This window comes from Ipomoea nil, unplaced genomic scaffold (genome assembly GCF_001879475.1).
Source record: "Ipomoea nil cultivar Tokyo-kokei standard unplaced genomic scaffold, Asagao_1.1 scaffold0804, whole genome shotgun sequence".
Classification (NCBI taxonomy): Eukaryota; Viridiplantae; Streptophyta; class Magnoliopsida; order Solanales; family Convolvulaceae; genus Ipomoea; species Ipomoea nil.
Genome location: NW_017617232.1, coordinates 1,674,559 through 1,696,346, shown reverse-complemented (window position 1 = coordinate 1,696,346; position 21,788 = coordinate 1,674,559). Strand labels below are relative to the sequence as shown.

Here is a 21,788-nt window from a genome sequence, read left to right as displayed (position 1 = left end):
ATGATTTCTGGAAATCATTTTACGGGTTTCCTGTGTTTGGCAAGAAGGAAAATGCTCAAGTCAATGGAAAATAGAATTTGGTCAATGAAAAATAGACCCATTTTTAAGGAAAACAACTTCCCCTTAAAAAAAGGGGAAGTCATTTTTCAGATATTGACTTCTTCATTTCTTCACGTCAAAAACATTGACTTTCTTCATCTTCATTGGCATCTTCATCCTCTAGCTTTTAGGCTCACTAGTTTCCGACAGGTTTCCGCCGGAAACCTGAGCACTGGTTTCCGCCGGAAACCAGAGGTTAAAAAAAAAAAAAAAAACATCTGGTTTCTGCCCAGATCTTGGTTTCCGGCGCGAAAACCATATGGTTTCAGTGTGGAAGTCATGGTTTCCGCCGGAAACCATGAGTTCCGCACAGGAAACCATGTCATGGTTTCCGGCGGAAATCAAATCTTGGTTTCCGCCGGAAACCAATTAATATTTTTTTATTTTTTTTAATTTTTTTAATAAATAATGTTATTTGATTTTTAAAATAAATATTATTATTTAGAATATTATTGTAAATTTTATATATTTTAAACAAAATAATTAATTATATAAAATGTTTAATTATATAATTCTACATCATTTTCAGAAAATGAGCCAAACACCAAAAGACAGTTTTCCATTTTGCAGCCAAACACAGAAAAGAAAAATAACTTTTGGAAAATGACTCATTTTTCAGAAGTCATTTTCCTGCTTTCCAAACGGACCCTAACAATACATCCAAATGATTTTAAAAAAAAAAAAATTATCCCTTTACTGTAACCCCTTTAACATGCCACTTGTAAATATTAAATAAATAAAAAAATTTAACCTTGGGAAAAAAAAAACATAACAAAACGAAAAACAAAAACAAAACAAAATATATACTTTAAATCATCAATTTCATTTAAAGATAAGTTAGCAAACTAAAAAATGTTAACATCTTTGCATCCAACATTGTTTCACACATGTATCTTGTGGTTTGATGACATCCCTGTTACCAAAGTTTCATCCCAATCGAGAATGATGACATATTATGTTGACCAAATACTAACATTAGGCTAGATCGCAATAATAAAAAAATAAAATAAAATAAAAAACATTGTTTCAAACCCATGCTGCCATGCAATGCATTTCCATTTTTTATTTGGATTGGAATTTTTAAAAATGAGTTGGGAAAATTTCTAATTTGTGTGCATTATTTTTTTCTTTTGGAATTTGCGCTGGAAATGAGTTTTGGACACATGAAACCATTTTATGATTTTTTTAATAATAATGAAATGATCCAATTTTTTTTATTAATTTAAAAAAATGACACATAAACATTGTCAGATAAGTTTCAACGACTTTTGAAGACAAAATGTTTTCGAATGAGTTTCAAGTTTTAACGAGTTTCAGAGACGAGACGTTTTTTAAACGAGAAAACGCATCCTCACGAAGTTTTCAACTTTCCATGCTATACAGAAAAACAATAATAGTAATAAATGAACAAATTGAGTGAAATATTGAAAACATGATAATATACTTGACTAAAAACTACGGCGAGTCAACATTAATTGGGTAATGAAAATAACATATGGGACTAAATTATGGTATATTTGATAATAAAAAAATGCAAAATGTGCTTTCTAAATATTTGAACAAGACAGATTCACTGCCTTGTATCAATCATTATTATGTGGATTATAATCTATACAGCTGTGTAGACCATATTATCAAGTAATGTATATTTAATACATAAATAATGTACTTTTAATATATTAAAAATATATATTTTATTCAGAAAAAAAGTATATTATTGAGTACTGAAAGTACATTATTTTGCATAATATACATTCAGTATACAAATAATATACTTTTAATATATTGAAAATGTACTTTTTATTATGGTCCATACAGCATTGTGCAGACTATAGTCCCCACAATAATTTGCCGACTTTAATTTGTGTACCTATTTTCATTTAATAATTTAATTAAGTACATGCATGAGAAGGACATGGCTATTAATAAACGTGGACAATTTCAGCAAGCTGTCTTCGTAAATATCTTCGTACGTTTTGTATTTTTCTTTCTTGTTGCTTTCTTAAATTTTCATTTATATATTTCTTAATTTCCATAGTTCATCATTTTTTAAAACAATTTATTTTCTTTTAAGATTAGATTTCACAATTTTCTTTCTTTTACAATATCATTGACGGTTTGTACTTTTCCTTGTTGTTGCTTTCTTTTTCTTTTGGGATAAAGTACAAATAAGCCATTGAACTATTTGGGAAATAGCAATTAAGCCATCGAACTCAAATAACCATCAAATAAGCCATTGAACCCGGAAAAAAAGAGCAAATAAGCCATTGAACCCTAAAAGAAAGAGGAAATAAGGGTCAAATAGGCCATTGAACTGCCACACGATAATGCAATTAGGCCACTGAACTTAAAAAAAACAACAATTGGGTCCCTAAACTAACGAATTTCATTCAATTAGTCCAATTTACAAGTTTTTCAAGTTACTAACAGGTCACCCCATATATATTTTTTTTTAAATAAATAAAGGTATTTTAGTCTTTTTGTATTACTTTTCTTTCTCCCCCGATCCTTCGGCCGGATCTGCTGCAAATTCAGATCACCGGAAAAGTCGTGGATTGCAATTTTGGCGGCGACAAGCTCGAATTTGATTATGATGGCTCCAAATCAACTGATTCTAACCACAAACAACCAAACAATATATAAATGCTTCAAGAGAATTTCAAACAAAAATTTATAATTTGATGAACAGACAAGAACAAAGTCGTATTTTGACTTTTCAAATCGGACCCATACGCACAGAATTGCAGAAATGAAAACCCTACCCTCCCATGTCGTGTTCCGTTTTCTGTTTACTGTTTTTCCCCATTTCCAAGTATCTATTTGTATATAACAGTGCAAGGTTGGTTTTTTATTGGTTTGATTTTGATACATGAATCCATTCTGCTATACTACAATGAATCTACCGTCGCCCAAACTCTGCGGCTCTCTCGGCGGTCTGCATAAATAGAGCTTTGAGTTTTAGACACTCTTGCAGATGGATTTGTTGATACACTTTTGCTTGCTTTATTCTCCAGCTATGTAATAGGGGATCGGATTAATCAATACACGGGGATGCTGGGATAATTAAGGTCTTGAACGCCGGAAAACATGGTAGCTGAGATGATTCGTCGGACAAGAAAGAAAAGAGGGGTATTTTTTAAAAATTTTAAATAATTATTATTAATAATAATTTTTAAATAAATATTTTAAATTTGGGGTGACCTGATAATAACCTGAAAAACGACTAATTGAATGGAATTGGTTAGTTTAGGGACTCAGATCAATTGTTTGTTTTTTAAGTTCAGTGGCCTAATTGCATTATCGTGTGCAGTTCGATGGCCTATTTGACCCTTATTCCAAAAAAGAGCAATTAACATTTTTTATAGGTTAACTCCAAGTTGTTGCTGATTGGATTGCCAAATGTTTATTTTATTTACGTTTATTATTATTTTTATTAATATTATCCACTTGGATAGTATTATATTTTAAAATAATTATAATCAAAATAGTTTTATCTTGTCGAGATTTGATTTGTTTATTTATTATTATTTTTTCACTAGATCTTTTGTTTAAAAAAATAATAATAAATAAATAAATTAGATCTAGACAAGACAAAACTACTTTGATTATAATTACTTTAAAATATATTACTATGTAGATGGATTATATTAATAAAAAAACGTAAATAAAATAAGCATTTGGCAATCCAGTCAGTAAAACCTGGAGCTAACCTATTAAAAATGTTAATTGCTCTTTTTATCCGGGTTCAATGGCTTATTTGAGGGTTATTTGAGTTCGATGACTTAATTACTTTTTTCCAAATAGTTCAGTGGCTTATTTGTACTTTATCCCTTTTCTTTTTTTTTTCCCCCTTTTTTCACGAAATTAGGAATGAGATAAGCTGAAATTCCGGAAAATAAATTATATGGTTATGATGTAACTGAATTTTATTCACGAGGATCGAGAGGTGATCGTAGTTGGTGGCAAATTTTATCGAGGATCATTTAGCAACCTGAATTATGAAGTAAAATGATATCGTTAGATTTTAATTTAAAAAAAAAAACAATTATTATCATCTATTTTTTTTAGTTTTATTTTTTACACATATTAGTTTCATTGTAGTAACGTTGAAGTATTATTTTAACTACCGTTTATGTTTCTGTATCTCATTTAATTTTATACGCATAATAAATTCATTATAACAAAATGAAACTGTTATTTTAATTTCACTACAAGTTCATTTGACTATATATATATATATATATATATATATATATATATATATATATATATATATTTGTATGAACTATACTATTCAGTTTTATTTTATATATATAATAGGTTCATTAAAGCAACACTAATGTATTATTTTAATTCTATTACATGTTCATTTAACAATATACATATATGTATGAGCTTTGTTATTTATTTAATTTTCTACACACAATAAGTTCATTATAAAAACACTAAAGTACCATTTTAATTCTACTACATACATCTTAATTTTACAATATACATATTTGTAATGTAATATGTCCTTGGTTCACGGTAACAACTAACATCCGTTTCTTTTAATTAAATGAAACAGTATCGTGTTGAATCATGGTTCACCGTATAACGATGGGAGGTTGGTATAGTAGTTAAGATTTATCAAGATAAAAGAAATTGAAGTATTCCAGTTGATTTTTTTTTTTTTTTTTTTAAAGTTTTGCTGTTAAATACGGTGGTTAAATGGGTTGGTAATTGGTATTATCATCTACCGTTACATTTTGTACATTAGATATAGTACGCTTAGATATTAGAGTTTGAGTAATATTTCACTTTTAGTTTTCAATTATTGTAACATTTAGTGATATTCTTTTAAATTTACATCATTATATATTTGATTTTTAGTTTCTTACCACAATTAGAAATTTATTTAAATTTTTGTCATTCTACTTTTAATAAAGAGAGCTAATAACATGTAATTTTGTCATTTAAAAATCTTGCCCGCCCCAACATGTAATTTCTCCACTCTCTTGTAAACTCTTTTAATTGAATGATGAAATTACATATTAGTTCATATTTAATATTAAATTGTGGAATGACAAGAATTTTAAAAGAGAATTAATTTTATGTGGCTAACATATGAAAGTCTGATGTAATGTGATAAAATTAAAAGACTATGACTAAATATGACATTGTCATAATAATTGATCAATGACTAAAAATGTAATTTGCTCATTCGAGTTTTCTGTTTTTTCTTCCCTTCATAGTTGAAGAGTCTTGACTAATTTGCGAGCACTTGTCTATCCTCATGAATAGTACTTTTTTAATATACAACAATGGTATACAAATTCAACTTAAATTAAGAGCATCCTCAATAATTGTGATTTTTTAAACGTTTTTGGCCAGCCATGTAAGATGAGGAGAAGGTGAGAAAAAGAGGAAAGAAATTATATTGTCAAATTTTTTTTATTTTTTATTTTAAAAGGAAAAAGTAATCAATAATGCGCTCATAGGGCGTGCCTAGTGCGCGAAACGCAGCGCACCAGGAGACTTTAAAAAAAATCATTACAAGACTCACAAAAAGTCATTCATGTAACTTTTACAATTTTTTTTTTCTTTTCTCGATTCTCGATTCTCTCTTCTCTAACTCACAACCCAAGAAAAATTCAATAGTTGTTTCCCGCACGGGCTTAGCTCAGCTCACTAGTTCAGTAGATTGTATTTGGGAGAAGAAAATTCAATAGTAGCTCTAAGATATCATAACTTACAAATAAGTCAATTAGCATAATGTGCAACCACTATTAATAAATTGGGCTTGTTTGGTTATTGACGGATCCGTCAAAATTTTGACAGATTCACCAACAATGTCAAAACGCCAAAGACATTGTTTGGTTAACAGCGGTTTGCTCCAAACCGCTGATTTTTGAAACGCTGATATAGCAGCGTTTCACTTTGGCATTTTGGGCAAATGCCCAAAACCTTACTTTAATTAAAAAAAAAAAAATCGATGTTCATTCAAAGGAGATAATGAAGCCTGAGGCTTCTATTTCCCTGCCCATCCGATTTGGGAACCGGATGGGCTGGGAAGTAGAAGGGTGCGTTGAGCTCCCCTTTTAATGAGGGAGCTCAACGCCCTCCTCATTATTTGTTTTCGATGTGGGATCAGTTGATCCCACATCACTTTTTTTTTTTTTTTTTTTTTTGATTATTTTGATTATTATTATTATTATTATTATTATTATTATTATTATTATTATTATTATAATATGTATACCCTTTTGGTCGTTTTACATGTTAACCGCTAATTTAAATCGCTAATTTTACTAAATATCTTTTTACAAACCGTTAATATAATCTGTTGGTCAAACCCGCTAACACAATCCGCTATTTTTTATCCCTAACACAAACCGCTAACTGCTGATTGCCAAACAAGGCCATTGTATAAAAGTAACTAACATACTTCTATACTTATATATAAGGATAAAATGCAATCACGATTGGTATGTATATTGTATATGTAGTTACATCAATAAAAAAGTATCAATATATGATATATAAGTAATACTACACATATTCCTATTTTTTACTACATTTCTTACTCCCAACTTAAGTATCATATTCTGATTCATTTAGAAAAATTGGTGGTCACAATCCACACTTTTTTTTTTTATTTTATTTCTTTTCTATAAATTAAATCATGATACATGTGGAAGTTTTACTCCATAAGAGTACATATATTATTTTCATATCATATTATTGTCAATTTTATCGAATCTTACGGTGACTTTATTATTCTTTATTGGTTTTTAAAAATGGTAGTGAAAATGGATATCTTCCCATCATGGGGATCCACTTGTTACCTGTCGTTGGACAGAGTGATATTTTGTTTTTAAATCAAAGGTATGACAAGAATGATGCTCAATCCTATCCGGCCACCCAATACAAGTGATTAACGTTGTGATAGATGCTGATTTTGATTTGTGTGTTTGAAAATTCCAAAGTTGACGAGTAATGCGAATATTAAGTTTGTGTAAAAGTCAAAAGTGGTAATAGGAATTAGCATGCTTTAAACTATCATTTTAATTAAAATCTTATTTAAGTAACCGTACAGGTTTACCAATACTATATGATCTAATGATATTCGGATTGGACTTTCATTTAAAAGATTATGAATTCGAGCCTCAGTGAAAGCGTTATTGGTCCTATTAAAAACTAGAGTTATTGAAAGACTTTATAAGATTAGTGAGAAATTTGATGAAATATTTATAACCTAATGAATATATATATAAGATGATATCATGTGGCAGACTGCTATAAAGACCATGCCACTGTGAAGGATGGATGGGCCATAGAAGCTTCCTATCTTTCAAAGTAAAGTTGCAATCATTTTACTGCTCACGCTTGTACCGATTAGTCGATTACAATATTACTTCGCATTGCCCACGCTTGTAATAAACCACATTTTCTTTTTGAATAATGATAGGTGTATTTGTCCAAAGTAAAATAATTCTCATTACACATATATATTAATTGCATTAACGGAGAAAAAGAAAGAAAGAAAAAAATGTTAAGCATTTTGTGCTCAGATGACATGTAGCGATTTTTTTATGAGAAATCATGAGACTGAGCTTCAGTGGAGATGGTATTAACTCTTTGTATTTCAAAAAGTTAAGAAAGTATAAATGAACATATACTACAATGTAATAGAGTCACTAATATTTAAAAACAAAAAAAAAAAAAAAAACAAAATCTATAGCTCAATAACTTTTATATTATATAGATTATAATTAAAGTGTCATGTCAAAAAAATTCTGTTTTATTTGATGTGTCTAATTCAGTTTACAAAGTTTGACTAGAATTATTTTTAATTTAATTTTTTATAGTATATATAAAAAAGAAAAGAGAAAATATAATTTGTATATTATTTCGCTTTGAATTTGTATATTATTGTTTTTCGCAAACCAAAATGAAGCTTTAAAAATCAAAGCGAAACAATTTGTATATGTATATTATTTTAACACATAATGTATATTATTTTTACTCATAATATTTACGACGATATTTTGAACCGTGCTCCACACAATAATTTATCCATTTTTCACAAACATGTATATTCAAAAATTTCTTTAAAAAAAAAAAACAAAAACCAACAAACAAAACAAAGTCTTTGGTAAATACCGACAAATTATGCTGTGAAACCGTGTGCACCATGCATGGTGCACACGGTTGCAAAAAGCGACGTCGTTTTGACTAAAAACACGCGTCTCATTTAAAAAAAAAAAATTAGTTTCGATTCCCAGCAACAGCATTATGTTGTGCATAATTTGAACTATATATCCAGAACGAATGAACTAAATATTCAGAATGAATGAACTAAAAATTCAGAATGAATGAATTAAAATCCAGAATGAATGAACTAAATATCCAGCATGAATGAAAAAAAAAAAAACTATTTTCGATTTCCGTCTAAATATCCAGAATGAACTAAATATCTAAAATGAATGAACTAAAAATCCAAAATGAATGAACAACATAATGTTGTTGACGGGAATCGAAACTGATTTTTTTTTAAGTGGGACACACGTTTTTAGTCAAAACGACACCGTTTTTGCAACCGTTTGCTGCATAGAATACCAACATGGACTGATCAAACTATAGAACCCAGACAATTGGAGGCAAATTATGCCCTGGAAACGTGTTCACCGTGAATGGTGAACACAAGGCCAAACGACGTCGTTTTTAGGCAAAAAAAAAAAAAATCGCGGATGTGGAGTTAACGGCGCGCGTTGATCAAATTATGAATTTTCTGTTATGAGATTATGAATTTTCATAAAATTCATAATCTCATAACAGAAAATTCATAATCGCATAACAGAAAATTCATAATCGCATAACAGAAAATTCATAATCTCATAACTGAAAATTCATAATCTCATAACTGAAAATTCATAATCTCATGGTTCCAAAGTGAATGTGTAGGCATGGTTCCAAAGTGAATGTGCAGGCATGGATTCATAATTTATGAATATCCGTGATTTCGGACGGGAATGTGTAGGCATGATTCCAAAGTGAATGTGCAGGCATGAATTCATAATTTATGAATGTCCGAAATCATTGTTCACCTCAAATTAAAGTGAAACTGCAAAATGTGAAAATGAAGAAGAAAAGTCACACAATTAATTAAAAAAAAAAAAGATAACGGTGTACTAATACCGTTGGAACCGTGTTCACCATGAACGGGGAACACGGTTCCATGGCATAACGCTCCACAATTGGATCTGAAGTTTAAAACAACAAACGGTCTGGTTTATGTTTTGGGCCATTACGTCAAACCATCTAAAAAGATTGTTTTAACAAAAGATTTGTCATTATTTTCACCTGTGCCAAATTATACTATGGACCTCGATCCACTATATGGTAACGGGCAATTATGATAAATTATTGTCTAGATCATGGTCCACATAATGTTACGTGAATCATAACAAAAAGTACATTATTTTTGTACTGAATGTACATTATATAATATAATGTACACTCAGTACAAAAATAATGTACATCCCCTAAATACAATGTACATTATTTTTGTATTGAATGTACATTATTTTACAGTATACAAAATATGGTTCACACAACTTGTGTAGACCATGGTCCACCTAATAATGATTGACAAATTATTGTGTGGATTGTGGTCGTGTGGACCACAGTCCAAATAATGTACACTATACGTTATAGTAATGTACATTACGTGTTAGAATAATGAAACATCTAAGGTAATATAATGTATATTATGTTTTAAAATAATCTACATTATGCTTTAGAATAATGTACATTATATTTTAGAATAATGTATCTTATGAGTTATAAAAGTGTACGTTGTAGCCGAGCGCGCGAAAAATAAAACTAAGGCCCTGTTTGGTAAAATAGTTGGCCTATAGGCTAATTTTGGTTTAATTGACCACTATTAGTTGTTTGACTTAGTTTAAAAATCAATATAAGTGTTTGGTTAATTAGCCTTTTCTACTCCAAAATGCTAAAATTCAAAAAGCTACTCAAAACAACTTTTTCAATTAGCTTTTTGAGAAAATAAATTATACCAAATAGCTATCAGCTAACAGTTAATTTATCGATCACATTTCTACAATTAGCTAATGTTATCAACTAGTTATATGCTCTAATTAACCGAATAAGCTAACAGCCATTTACTAAACATGGCCTAAGAAAAACAACGTCATACAGAACGTGATCCACGCAATAACTATTGTTTGATTTATCTCTTTATTGGCTTAGAGTTGATTTTTTTTTTTTTTTTGATCCAGAAAGATGGTGATACCCAAACAAAACTAAGAGAGCCTTTGCCCTCTGTTGACTCGTCGGAGAGATCCACGAGGACATCCGGCACCAATTCTATCTTGTTGAATAGCCTCCTGGAGACCCTGAGGAGGCTCGGTCAGGAGCCGGACACCAATTTGGTGGGAACGCGCCATCGAGGCTAAATGGTCTGCTATTGAGTTTTGCTCTCTGTAGACGTATTTGTAAGCCACTTCCTCCAAACATCTCGCCTCAAGGAGGCAACGACGAATAGTATTGCCACTGTGGCTGTCCTTCTTGCTTAGACTGTTGACCACAGCCAAAGCGTCACTCTCTACCACTACCTTCTGTGCACCAAAATGTCTTGCCAGTCTAATACCTTGAAGCATTGCCCACGCTTCCTCCTCGTCTGCTCGGCACCGCCCAATGTTGTGAGTGAAACCGCCTTGCCAGTTGCCACTGTCGTCCCGCAGAATACCGCCGCAACAAGCCACTCCATTTTCCTTTATGCAACCGTCGACATTGACCTTCATCCAACCCGCAGTTGGTTTTACCCAAGCTAAAGACTCCTCTTGCTGCACGCTGATCTTGTCCTGGACACGATGCTTCGCGAACGCCGCCTTGACCTCAGCATCATAGTTGATTAACCAGCCCTTCTTCTGACTTAGGGGCATGGTTGCATGTCTGAAAACGTCATCGTTTCTCCACCTCCAAAGCCACCAAAGCCTAACGCCGAAACGTTCGGGCCAACTTTCACCAAACCTGAGCTACGCATTGCCCCACAGGTTCTTGGACAGTCAGTCCTCCCAGCTTAGGGTGCAAAGATGGGCCTCTACATTCCGTGGTAGCGCTGCAGCCCAAATCGCTTGCGCATCCGAGCATCTTCTGAACAGGTGGTTCATATCCTCCGTTAACCTTGCACAACGAGAACAAGATGTGTCAGATGCCAGATGCCTCCTAACACGTTCAGCGTTTGTAAGGATTCTTCCGTGCTTCACGAGCCAGAGGAAGAAGCAGATCTTCCCCGGTAGCCGCAATTTCCATAAACGACTCCAATCACCGTTCGGTTGGTTGTCTGCTGTCCGCACGATTATCTCGTACGCTGATTTGATTGAGAACCGGCCTGTTAAATCTGGCCCCCATCCCACCTCATCGTCTAGGTTGTCGTCGACCAACAAGAAGCTTGCTAGCCTTTCCAGAACTTCCATTGGTAGCGTGTGAGCCAGCTTCTCCCATCGCCAACCTCGCCGCCGATCCCAGTAGTCCTCCACGAAGGCATACAAATCTGGTAGACTTAACGGAATCTGTAATTGGTCGTAAAGAGGACGCGTCGTTAGCCAAGCATCCATCCAGAAGCGGGTGGTTTTTCCGTTACGCACTACAGGCGTAATTCCATTCTCTAGGTAGCTGCTAGCTTCATTGATCCCTCTCCATACAGCTGAAGCCTTCCTCCGTCGCACAATGGAGGCTTGGGACTCCCAGTGGTATTGTACTTCGCTTCCACAGTGCGAGCCCACAAACTTTGTGCCTCCGATTTGAGCCTCCACCCTAGCTTGACCATATACGCAAGATTTAGCTCATGGAGTTTTCTGATCCCCAGGCCACCCATATTCTTTGGTGTCTTTACCACCTCCTAATTTGTTAGGCTTAACTTCTTACCGCCTGTAGATGAGGTACCCCAAATGAACTTTCTAGTTCTTTTCTCCATCTCTAGACACAAGCTTTTAGGCAAGTACATCGTTTGCATAGTATAGACCAGAATAGCGTTTAGGACGGATTTAGCAAGCACCACCCGTCCCGCCGTGGTGAGCGTCTTGGACTTCCACCCTTCAAGCCGAGCTGAGATCCTGTCCAGCAGCCCCGAAAAAGTGTTACACGTGACGCGGCCATGCAGGGATGGAACTCCCAAGTATCTTCCAAGATTGATAGTGGCTTCAATACCAATCCGGTTAGTGACTGTCACTGCCAGTGCTGCGTCCATGTTCCGCGAGAACAAAATTCGTGACTTGTCCAAGCAAATTTTTTGCCCAGAATCTTTACAAAACTTGTCTAGACACCCCTGAATGATGTCCACCTGATCAACTGTTGCCTCCGAAAACAAAACCAAGTTATCTGCAAAACAAAGATGAGGAATAGTTGGTCCATGCGTACTAAAAGTAATACCTTTCCAAAGCTTACTCTCGACTGCTTAGACGATCATCTGGCTCAGGCGCTCCATACACAGGATGAAGATAGCGGGGGACATCGCGTCACCCTTCCGGATGCCCCTTCCCGGGGTGATAGAGTCGAGCCGTTTTCCATTCCAAGAAATAGATAGCCTTGGTGTTCGGATGCAGTTCATAATGACCTTGACCCAACTTTCGTTAAAGCCCGCATGCTCGAGGATGTCCTCGATAAAATCCCAAGATAAACGGTCATACGTCTTCTCGAGATCTAGCTTAATCGGCATGAGACCGGTAGATCCCTTTTTTTTCCTCATGGAGTGCATAGCTTCTTGATCGATGATAACATTGTCTCATATTTGCCGCCCCGGCACAAAAGAGCTTTGGAAAGGGCCGACAAGGTTGGGAAGGACCGATTTCAGCCTGTTCGTGATGGTTTTAGTTATAATTTTGTAACTCACATTACAGAGGCCGATGGGCCTAAACTGCTTTATGGTCTCCGGGCCCGTGACTTTGGGAATGAGAACAATCAACGTGTCGTTAATACCTTCAGGAAGGTGACCAGTCGTGAAAGCCTTTTGCACCATTCTAAAGATGTTCTCACCTGTTACCTCCCAGGTGTGCTGGTAAAACGCAGTGGGAAAGCCATCCAGGCCTGGGGCTTTATAAGGTTTCATGTCAGCCAGGGCCTGATGGACTTCCTCTTTGGTGACCTGCCTGTTGAAAAGTCGCCATTCCATGTCTGACAAAAGCGGGAAGGTCGCTGACGTTCCATGGCCGGGGTTCCCATTGTCCTCACCAGTAAAGAGTTGGTGGTAGTAGTTCTGAATGTGACATTTGAGCTCGTTTTCATCTGAAATCCAATTCCCAAGATGGTATCGTAGGCTAGTGATGGTATTCTTCGATTTACGGACGGTCGCAGCTGCATGATAAAAGGCGGTGTTTCTGTCACCGGACGCGATCCACTCCTCTCTAGACTTTTAGAACCAAAGTAACTCTTCCTGGTAGAGGGTTTCTTCTAGCTCAACCCTAAGTTTTTTTTTCCAGCTTAGCCAAGCCCTTGTGGAAAGATGTGGCCAAAATCTGTATTGGATCCCGCCCAACCTGGCTAGCAGGATCTTCTTACGTATATAAATATTGCCAAACTCAGTTTTATTCCAGTTGGTCAACTTGGCTGCAATATTGTGCACATTTGCTGGGACATCCTGGTCTGGCCTCCATTCCTGTTCAATCACATTGTGAAAATCGTCATGCGTGCGCCATGCAGCCTGGTTCACGAACCGTGAAGGCGCGGGATTTCGTCTTTTCTTTTCAACTTGGATAAAGATGGGCGCATGATCCGACGCCACTCTTGGGAGGTGGGAGACACAAGCATCTGGGAACCTGGTTCGCCAATCTGTGCTACAAATTAAAGGGCGCGATCCAGCCGAGCCCCTTTGATATTGTTGTCAAGTCCATCTTTGACCCACGTAAGCGGCGGTCCCGAAAAACCCAAATCAATGAGCCCCTCTTCCTGGATCCAATTAACAAAATCGGAGCTTCGCTGCGTAGAAAACGAGGTGTAGTTTAGAGTTTCCTCACTTCTTACAATAGAGTTAAAATCCCCTGCCACTAGCCACGGGCCTGTTATATTCCTGTTTGGCTGCCTAAGATCTCTCCAAAGTCATCGACGAAGGTGGTGCGTTGGGCTGCCATACACCAGGGCGAAGTACCACGTGGGATCTCCCGCCTTTTCAACCTGCATAAGAATGAATTGCGGGTGAGTGTACATTATAGTGATCTGCACTGGATCTTTCCAAAAGACCCAAATGCCTCCGCTGAAGCCAAAGGCCTCCACACGGATCCAGTCAGAGAAGCCAAGCTTATTGCAAATGGTATTTGCCTGAGCCCCAGAGACTTTAGGTTCAAAAAGGCCTAGAATGCCTGGCTTATAGACCTGTAAGAGGTTCTTGAGGGCGCGGTGGAATGCCTTACCACTCGCCCCTTGGCAGTTCCAAAGCAAACAATCCATAGGAAAATAAAAAGCGGAAGAAGAAGAAAGCACAACAGAAAAAGCAAATAGCAGGTCCAACTCGATAACTAAAACTCAATGGGCGTTTCCGGCCCCAGTATCTGCACACTGAGCTCCGTCTCCGTCAAGGTCCATGACGACGTCCCCTTCCTCGTCAAGTCCGTCCGGCGAATCAGAGTGGTGCTCATTAGTGGCTTGCCATACAGGCAATGGCAGATCGCCCGCTTCGCCACCAATGAACACCCTTGTAGAACGAATGACTAGGCCCCCTTGCTCACCCATTGTGACCACATGTTCGTCCTCCTCCGCCGCACGCCTGGGGCCTGATCTACTGCCTCTTCTCTCCCTGATGGCTGGCTCCCCACCTTTGCTTCGCGATCCACTAGCCTCATTTGGTTCATTTTGTACTTGCTTTTCAGATGCTATAACGTTAGGCCTCCTCGTTCTATTTCCCGTTGTTGAAGCCACCTGCAGTCTGCTCATCTCTTGGGCCCTCAGTTGTGTGTGCCTCTCGCCGCCACCAATACCTGAGTCGATCGCCACCTCTGCCTCCACCTGGTCATTCCCAATGTGATCCTGGTTGCCCAAAGGAGCAAATCTGGACGCCTAGACTGTGGTACCCCGGTTGGTATTGCTTCCCATTCTCTGGTCACCTACCGCCCCATTAATGGCCGCCTGTTGTCTAGGTCCCGCTCGCGACCTATGCCCTGGAGCAATCATCCAGGCACCAAAAGGCTCCGAGCCAATGACAATCCCCTTCGCATTCTATTCCGCCGTGGTGTGTTGATCACGCCCTATTCCCTCCCGGACCTCCTTCGGTGTAGACCCTGCTCTGACCAGTGACGGACAAGCTTCAGCTACGTGGCTATATATCCCGCAGGTGAAGCAGATCATATGGACACCTTCATAGGCCACTGATCGCACTTTGCCTTCGTAGTTGAACTTCGATATTAGTGGGTTTGTAATGTCCACTTCCACGCAGATCCTTGCGAATCTCCCTTTTGATACCATGCTGGTGGCCTGATCCACGCGGATAGTTCTGCCCACTTTGTTCCCTAGCTTCCGAAGGAAGATGTAGTTGTAGTACTCAGCCGGTAAGCATGGAATTCTGGCCCAAACAAGCATCTTCTCTGTGGTGTCTGAAAGAGGATCGAAATCGGGCACCCAAGGCTTTACAATCAGGTAGTGGTCCAGAATCATCCACGGGCCTTCAAACATAGCGAACTCCAAATCCTCCACCGATCCAAAGCGTACGAGGAAGTAGTCATTATCGATAGCAATTAGCTCCATCCTTCCTTTCGGCTTCCACATGGTCGTGAGGTGCCTTAACAGGTAAGCGTATCCCACTCGTCGGCCCATCACCTTGATGATAAGGGCTTTCCGCCAAGGTGCCCGGATCGCTTCCACCTCCGCTCTCGTTAAGTGGATCGTCGGGCAGAGTGGGTCATCATCCTCATCGTCCGAGACCTCATCAGGATCTTCAGCTATGCGCTCCATCGTCTCTTTCTCCGGAAGGGCGTTCTGGCCAGTAACGCTTTCAGCATATGTCCGTCTCTGTGACGCCAGTGCCTCTGATGGGCATGATTGGTTTGGTGTCGTGTCCGAGCCCGATCCTCGTGGTGCCTACATGGATCCTATCTCTTGAAGCCCCACCATCTCCTCCGCCGGTGTCTCGCTCACCACCTCTATGTCTGCATGCGATCCCTATTCCCTCATCGCATCCGATTCCATGATCAATGCGTCCTCGCCGATGTGTTTTTGCTTTTTCGTGCTTCTTTCAAGGAGGTCGAGATCCTCCATCGACCGCTCGTTAGGGAGCGTTTCTCTCATCGTCCCAATTTCCCCCTAAATAAATATGCCTTAGAGTTGATGATGTACAACTGTACAAGATTTATAGTGGGGCAAATTTAAGAAATCAAGTTATCACCCAAAAAAAAAAAAAAACAAACAAAATTATTTTCCACACGCAAATTGTATATTTGTACGGTACGCATGTTACTCGAAATAGAATATGCCACAATTGCGTTACTTGCTTCGATATTCTCTATGCGGAGTATTAAAATATTAAAAGAAAATCGGGATAAGCACTATATAATTATATATATTCACCACTCGGACCTGCAGGTTTCCCTCATCTTCAGTGTGGTTAATCAAGCAAAGCAGATCAAAGCTCTCTTGAAATTTCCAACGATGGGTTTGAAGGTAAGTTCCTAAATCCCACTTTGCTTCCTTTAATACTTACGATAGCATCCATATACGCTTCTGTTTGTACCCAAGAATTGTTTGTTTTCTGCGAGTTCTTCCCCTATTTATCATTCATGTATCGTGTAGTTTGGAATCTCATTTTCTCATTTTGATGTTATAGTTTTGTTCTCTCCTTGCTTTTGTTGGGATTTTACTTGATGGGCACTTGGCAAATTGACGCTAGATCTTGGTAAATTTAGGAAAAGAATAATCTTGGCTAAAAGAGTCTATAATTTCAATGTGTAAAAATATTAAGAGTTCAATTTCTGATTTCAAAGTTTTCGATTTTTGTGTATATTCAGTGATATAATAGTCTCTCCAGTAAATTTTGATGGGTTTTGATATATACTGTTTTCTGATCTTGTTTTTGGTTTTGGTACTGATAAGTAATTTGAAAAGTTCTATACTCTGCCTTAACAAAACTACAAAATTATTGTTGTATTTGCTATCAAATTCAGAGATTTGATGAAAAAAGAAAGATTTGGTTAACTCTCAGAAACTACAAAGGCAAATAAAAATGAGATGACATGATTAAGTATTGAGTTGATTCATCTGATGCTGCTGTTGGATCTCTTCCTCTCATGATAAGCAGTCATGAAACTATATTTACTCACCGTGTGTATATTCATATGTGATTATAGCATCTTTCTTTCTGTGCTTTCTGTTTTAGCATGTTCATGACCCCAGTAATGTTGGCTTTGATCAATGTTATTATAATGTGGAAAGGAATAGTTTACAAATTTGGATGATAACTTTTGAAGGTGGAAAGATGCTTGTAAAGTTATAGAGAATCTTTCTGGCCTCCCCTTACCTTATATTCGAAGAACTAGTACTTTTTATGTGGCGCAACTTCTTGTGCTTTTTTCGCCATCGTAATTTGCATCAGATTCCATGATTTGTGCTGTGGCAATTGACAAAAGACTACCTTTATTCGATGATCCTACATTTCCAACTAGTCTTTAGTTGTTATCTTTTCTTTGGTTCTACGGTATATTCTGATGTACACATTAAAATTCACAACTTTTGAGTTTTGACCATAACCTTGCTTTATAATTTACTAGATTAGGGATTGCACTTCGGGCACGAACGCAATTAAAAGAGTCACTTTATGCTTGATTGTCATCAATTTTCATGGTGGCTCAGTATTATGCCTGATTAGGTAGAAAACTTGCTAAACTTGTTGTGTTCATTATAATTGTGATTCACTTTTCGTTAGTTTTAGGTAGTATGTCCTTGCATACCAGGACGAACTTAGATAATCAGATGCCCTCAAGGTCGAGATACAGTGATCAGTATCTTGCATTTGACTTATAATCCATTCTTCTATTCGTTTACCATTTAATGTCTTGATAGAAAGAGTTAGGAACTAATTTTCTTGTTTGGTGAATCCCCACTTACATTTAATTTTATCTTATATGGAGTAATTATTATACGGACCAGTTTAAAGTTTAATACAGATAATGATTTACATTTCCTGCTTGACATTTAACTTACTAAACTCGAGCTTGAATTCTTGTTCTCCAGGAGGAATTTGAAGAGTACGCTGAGAAAGCTAAGAAATTGCCTGAGAATACTACCAATGAAAACAAGCTCATTCTCTATGGACTTTACAAACAAGCCACAGTTGGGGATGTGAACACAAGTGAGTAATTTTTCCAACCAAGATTTGTGCAAACGAGAAATATTACTGATTCAGTACTGCTTGTATGATGCTCAAGTGCCATTTGTTCATACTGATTATATTTTAATTGCCAGGCCGTCCGGGTATGTTCAACATGAAGGACAGAGCAAAGTGGGATGCTTGGAAGGCTATTGAAGGTATGGTATTTCCAATCTTGGATATGAAATACAAATACCCTTGGGGTAACCCAACCAAGATGGCTAAGGATAAAAACTTGTAACCACAAGGTCGCGAGTTTGAATCCCAGCCCTCTTGATTTAAGCCGGTCAACTATGGGCGACCTTGGCTGGTTTATCTCCTTGTGGTCCTTTGCTGGCTAGGGTCACAAGGCGAGGTTTACTCAGTGCAGAGCCTCAGGTAGTGGCTGTTGGTTTCCCTCGTCACCCCAAAAAATACAAATACCCTTGTTTTATGAGGAAAAAGTAACAATCTTTTTACAGAGAATGCTTCATATATGTGTATTTATTTGGCACTTTTTTTTTTTTTTTTCGGCAGGAAAATCCAAGGATGAAGCTATGAGTGATTATATTACCAAGGTGAAACAGCTGCAGGAAGCAGCAGCTTCTTCTTGATGGCATGAATCACCTGCTCAATAAGTTAAATGTTATGGTCTGATCTATCCAGTCATGCTTGTTGCCTTATATTTAATGATCTCCCTATAGCCTGGAGAAAAACATATCTATGCATAAAACTGTTGTGGTATTGATGGCTTATTTCTATGGTATATTGCATGATTTTCTTATAATCTAAAAATGTCTGATATAGTACTATGTTTAAAAGCATGCCAGAAAATTTATAGATCCCCATTCCTTGTACACACAATAGATCGGGTTGGGGTAACCCTAGCCAAGCTGACTAAGTTAGAGACTTGTAATCATAAAGTCACGAGTTCGAATTCAAACCTTCTTGGTTTGAGTCGGCCAATCATAAGCAATTTAGGCTTGTTTACTTTCTTGTGGTCCTTTACTGGTTAGGGTCACAAGGCGGAAGTTTACCCAGTGCAAATTCTTGGACGGTGATTGCAAATTTCACTTATCATTCCAAAAATAGATTAGGTTTGACTTGATTACATCCACCACTAGACTCACTCCTATATTTCTCCGTCTACCACACCTTCATGGATGAACTTTTTCAAAATTCATTCTCGCCCCCATCAAATTGGGATACTCACTATTTTTTTTTTAATCTTAATAAAAGCTTTAAAATAATAATAATATTTAAATTATATATCCATAATAAAATTCACTAATTATGTTAAACAAATAATTAAATTATTTAAATATAATAACTAATTATTATTCATTATTTTCAAATAAACTTATGGATTTAGAACTTAAAAAAAGGAAAGAAGTAAAATTTAATTTGAGTTATAATTCTTGTAGACTTTTAGAAATAATAAGAGTTAATTCCAGCAATGGTCTTCCGATTATAGTGATTTTCTAAAATTAGTACTCGACTTTTAATTTGGACACTTCCAATTGAGGTCCTTTCGTTAGAATACGGTTCATTAGACTTTAAATGAAGGGGTAAACTCGTCCTTTCACCTGCCTATGTATTATTCTTCGTATTTCTCCCTTCGTATTTCGCTGTTATACCTTGTAAACATCTCAATAATAGAGGAACGCACACATGAGTAGTTAGCAAATGGAAAACGACGAGGAACATTTTAGGGCTTTGACTAAGATTATCTTCATATGTATCGCGTATACAATGGAGAAATACTAAGAATAATACATAGGCAGGGCTTTGACTAAGATTATCTTCATATGTATCGCGTATACAATGGAGAAATACTAAGAATAATACATAGGCAGGTGAAATGATGAGTTTACCCCTTCATTTAAAATTCAATTAACCGTATTCTGACGAAAGGACCTCAATTGGAAAGAAATTGAAAGTCAAGGGACTTAAAGTGTTCAAATTAAAAGTCAAGGACTAATTTTGGAAAATCAATATAGTCGGAGGACCATTGCTGGAATTAACTCAAACAATAACTACTACAATAGTATTTATCTTATTATTTTATATATATAACATGGTAGATTAGATGGGAACAATCATTATACATGGACCCGGTCTTGTACGACATTGTTTACGAACGACGATTTATTTAATTTTGATGGCGATCGTTCGGTTGTCCAATTCAAGTTACAGTTTTTTTCATATAAAGTATGTGTATGTCTTGTGTTGTGAGTTTGTGTTTGAAATTTTGTAATTTTTTTATATCAAAAAAAAATTAAAAAATTTTGTAATTTAAAATTATGAATTATGTACTTGAAACAATTAGTAGTTGTGTAATACACAACATATTGTGTGTCTTATGTTATGAATTTTTGTCATGTATTGTAAAATTTTGTCTATAGAGCATAAATTTTCTATCTAAATCAAATTTGAAAAATAAGTAAATATATAACAAGTGTATGTATTTTGTGTTTTGTATTATGTAATTTTATACCTTAAGAGTGTGAATTTTGTATTATGATGTTACTCTTTGACTCACCATCAAATCATTATACATGCATCTTACGTTTTTTTGAATTTCCTTTTTGTGATTCTTCATGAAAGAATTATCTACAAAATATAAGTAAATATCGCGAACTATTTTGTCCATGATCATTATTATTTTTAACTAATATATTCAATGTATAAATATTTTTTTTTAAAAAAAAATTAAAAATAAAATCTAACTAGCAAATGCATGTCCTAATGAACTATTAAGAATACATACTAACTGATTAATTTATAAAAAAACATTGGAAGAGAAGAAGAAAATTATATTCAAATGAATAAAAGTTATGCTTTGTGTTATTTCTCTCTCTCTCTCTCTATTTTATTTTTTTTTTTGGTTTTGAACTTTGAATTTTGAAATCATGTAATATGTATACTAGATTTTTTTTTTTTTTAAAAAAAAGAAACTTTGAGGTTCAAAAGAATATCTAAAATTCGGAATTATGTCCAAAGTGGGCAGATTCCTTGTGCGCAACGGCATTTGGCCCTGTCCGCTGAACCATTGAGTCACCGTGATTTACATCCTCCCAAATGTTCTGTCAGGCCGGGATGTGGGGAGCTTTAGGGTTGGGGATTCAACTTTGGGAGAAGAATATCTAAAACTCATATATGTGAATTAATTAAGATTATACCATTGATTTTTGTCCATTTTTCTTGTGTTATTAGTGTCCACCTCATTTTTATGGACAAAAACGTCCTCGTACTATTGTAATACCTTTAATTAAATTTGCAAAAGAAAAATGAATAAGGGTAAAATATTAATTTGACCTTTTATATTTTGTTGTCAAGTTAATTTCAGTAGAGGTCA

General features: G+C 36.0%; 2 protein-coding genes across 2 annotated transcripts; one reads left to right on the top strand and one right to left on the bottom strand.

Annotated features, from left to right (window-relative positions):
• Nucleotides 1–15,312: 15,312 nt before the first annotated feature.
• Nucleotides 15,313–16,044, bottom strand: LOC109177272. The gene has a single exon (XM_019326583.1). It carries the CDS (start codon nt 16,042–16,044, stop codon nt 15,313–15,315), a length of 732 nt encoding a protein of 243 aa, XP_019182128.1.
• Nucleotides 16,045–16,599: 555 nt separating this feature from the next.
• Nucleotides 16,600–19,217, top strand: LOC109177217 (acyl-CoA-binding protein). The gene is made up of 4 exons (XM_019326531.1): nt 16,600–16,749; nt 18,316–18,433; nt 18,547–18,609; nt 18,968–19,217. Exons 1-4 carry the CDS (start codon nt 16,738–16,740, stop codon nt 19,042–19,044), a joined length of 270 nt encoding a protein of 89 aa, XP_019182076.1. The 5' UTR covers nt 16,600–16,737; the 3' UTR covers nt 19,045–19,217.
• The last annotated feature ends 2,571 nt before the right edge of the window (nt 19,218–21,788 follow it).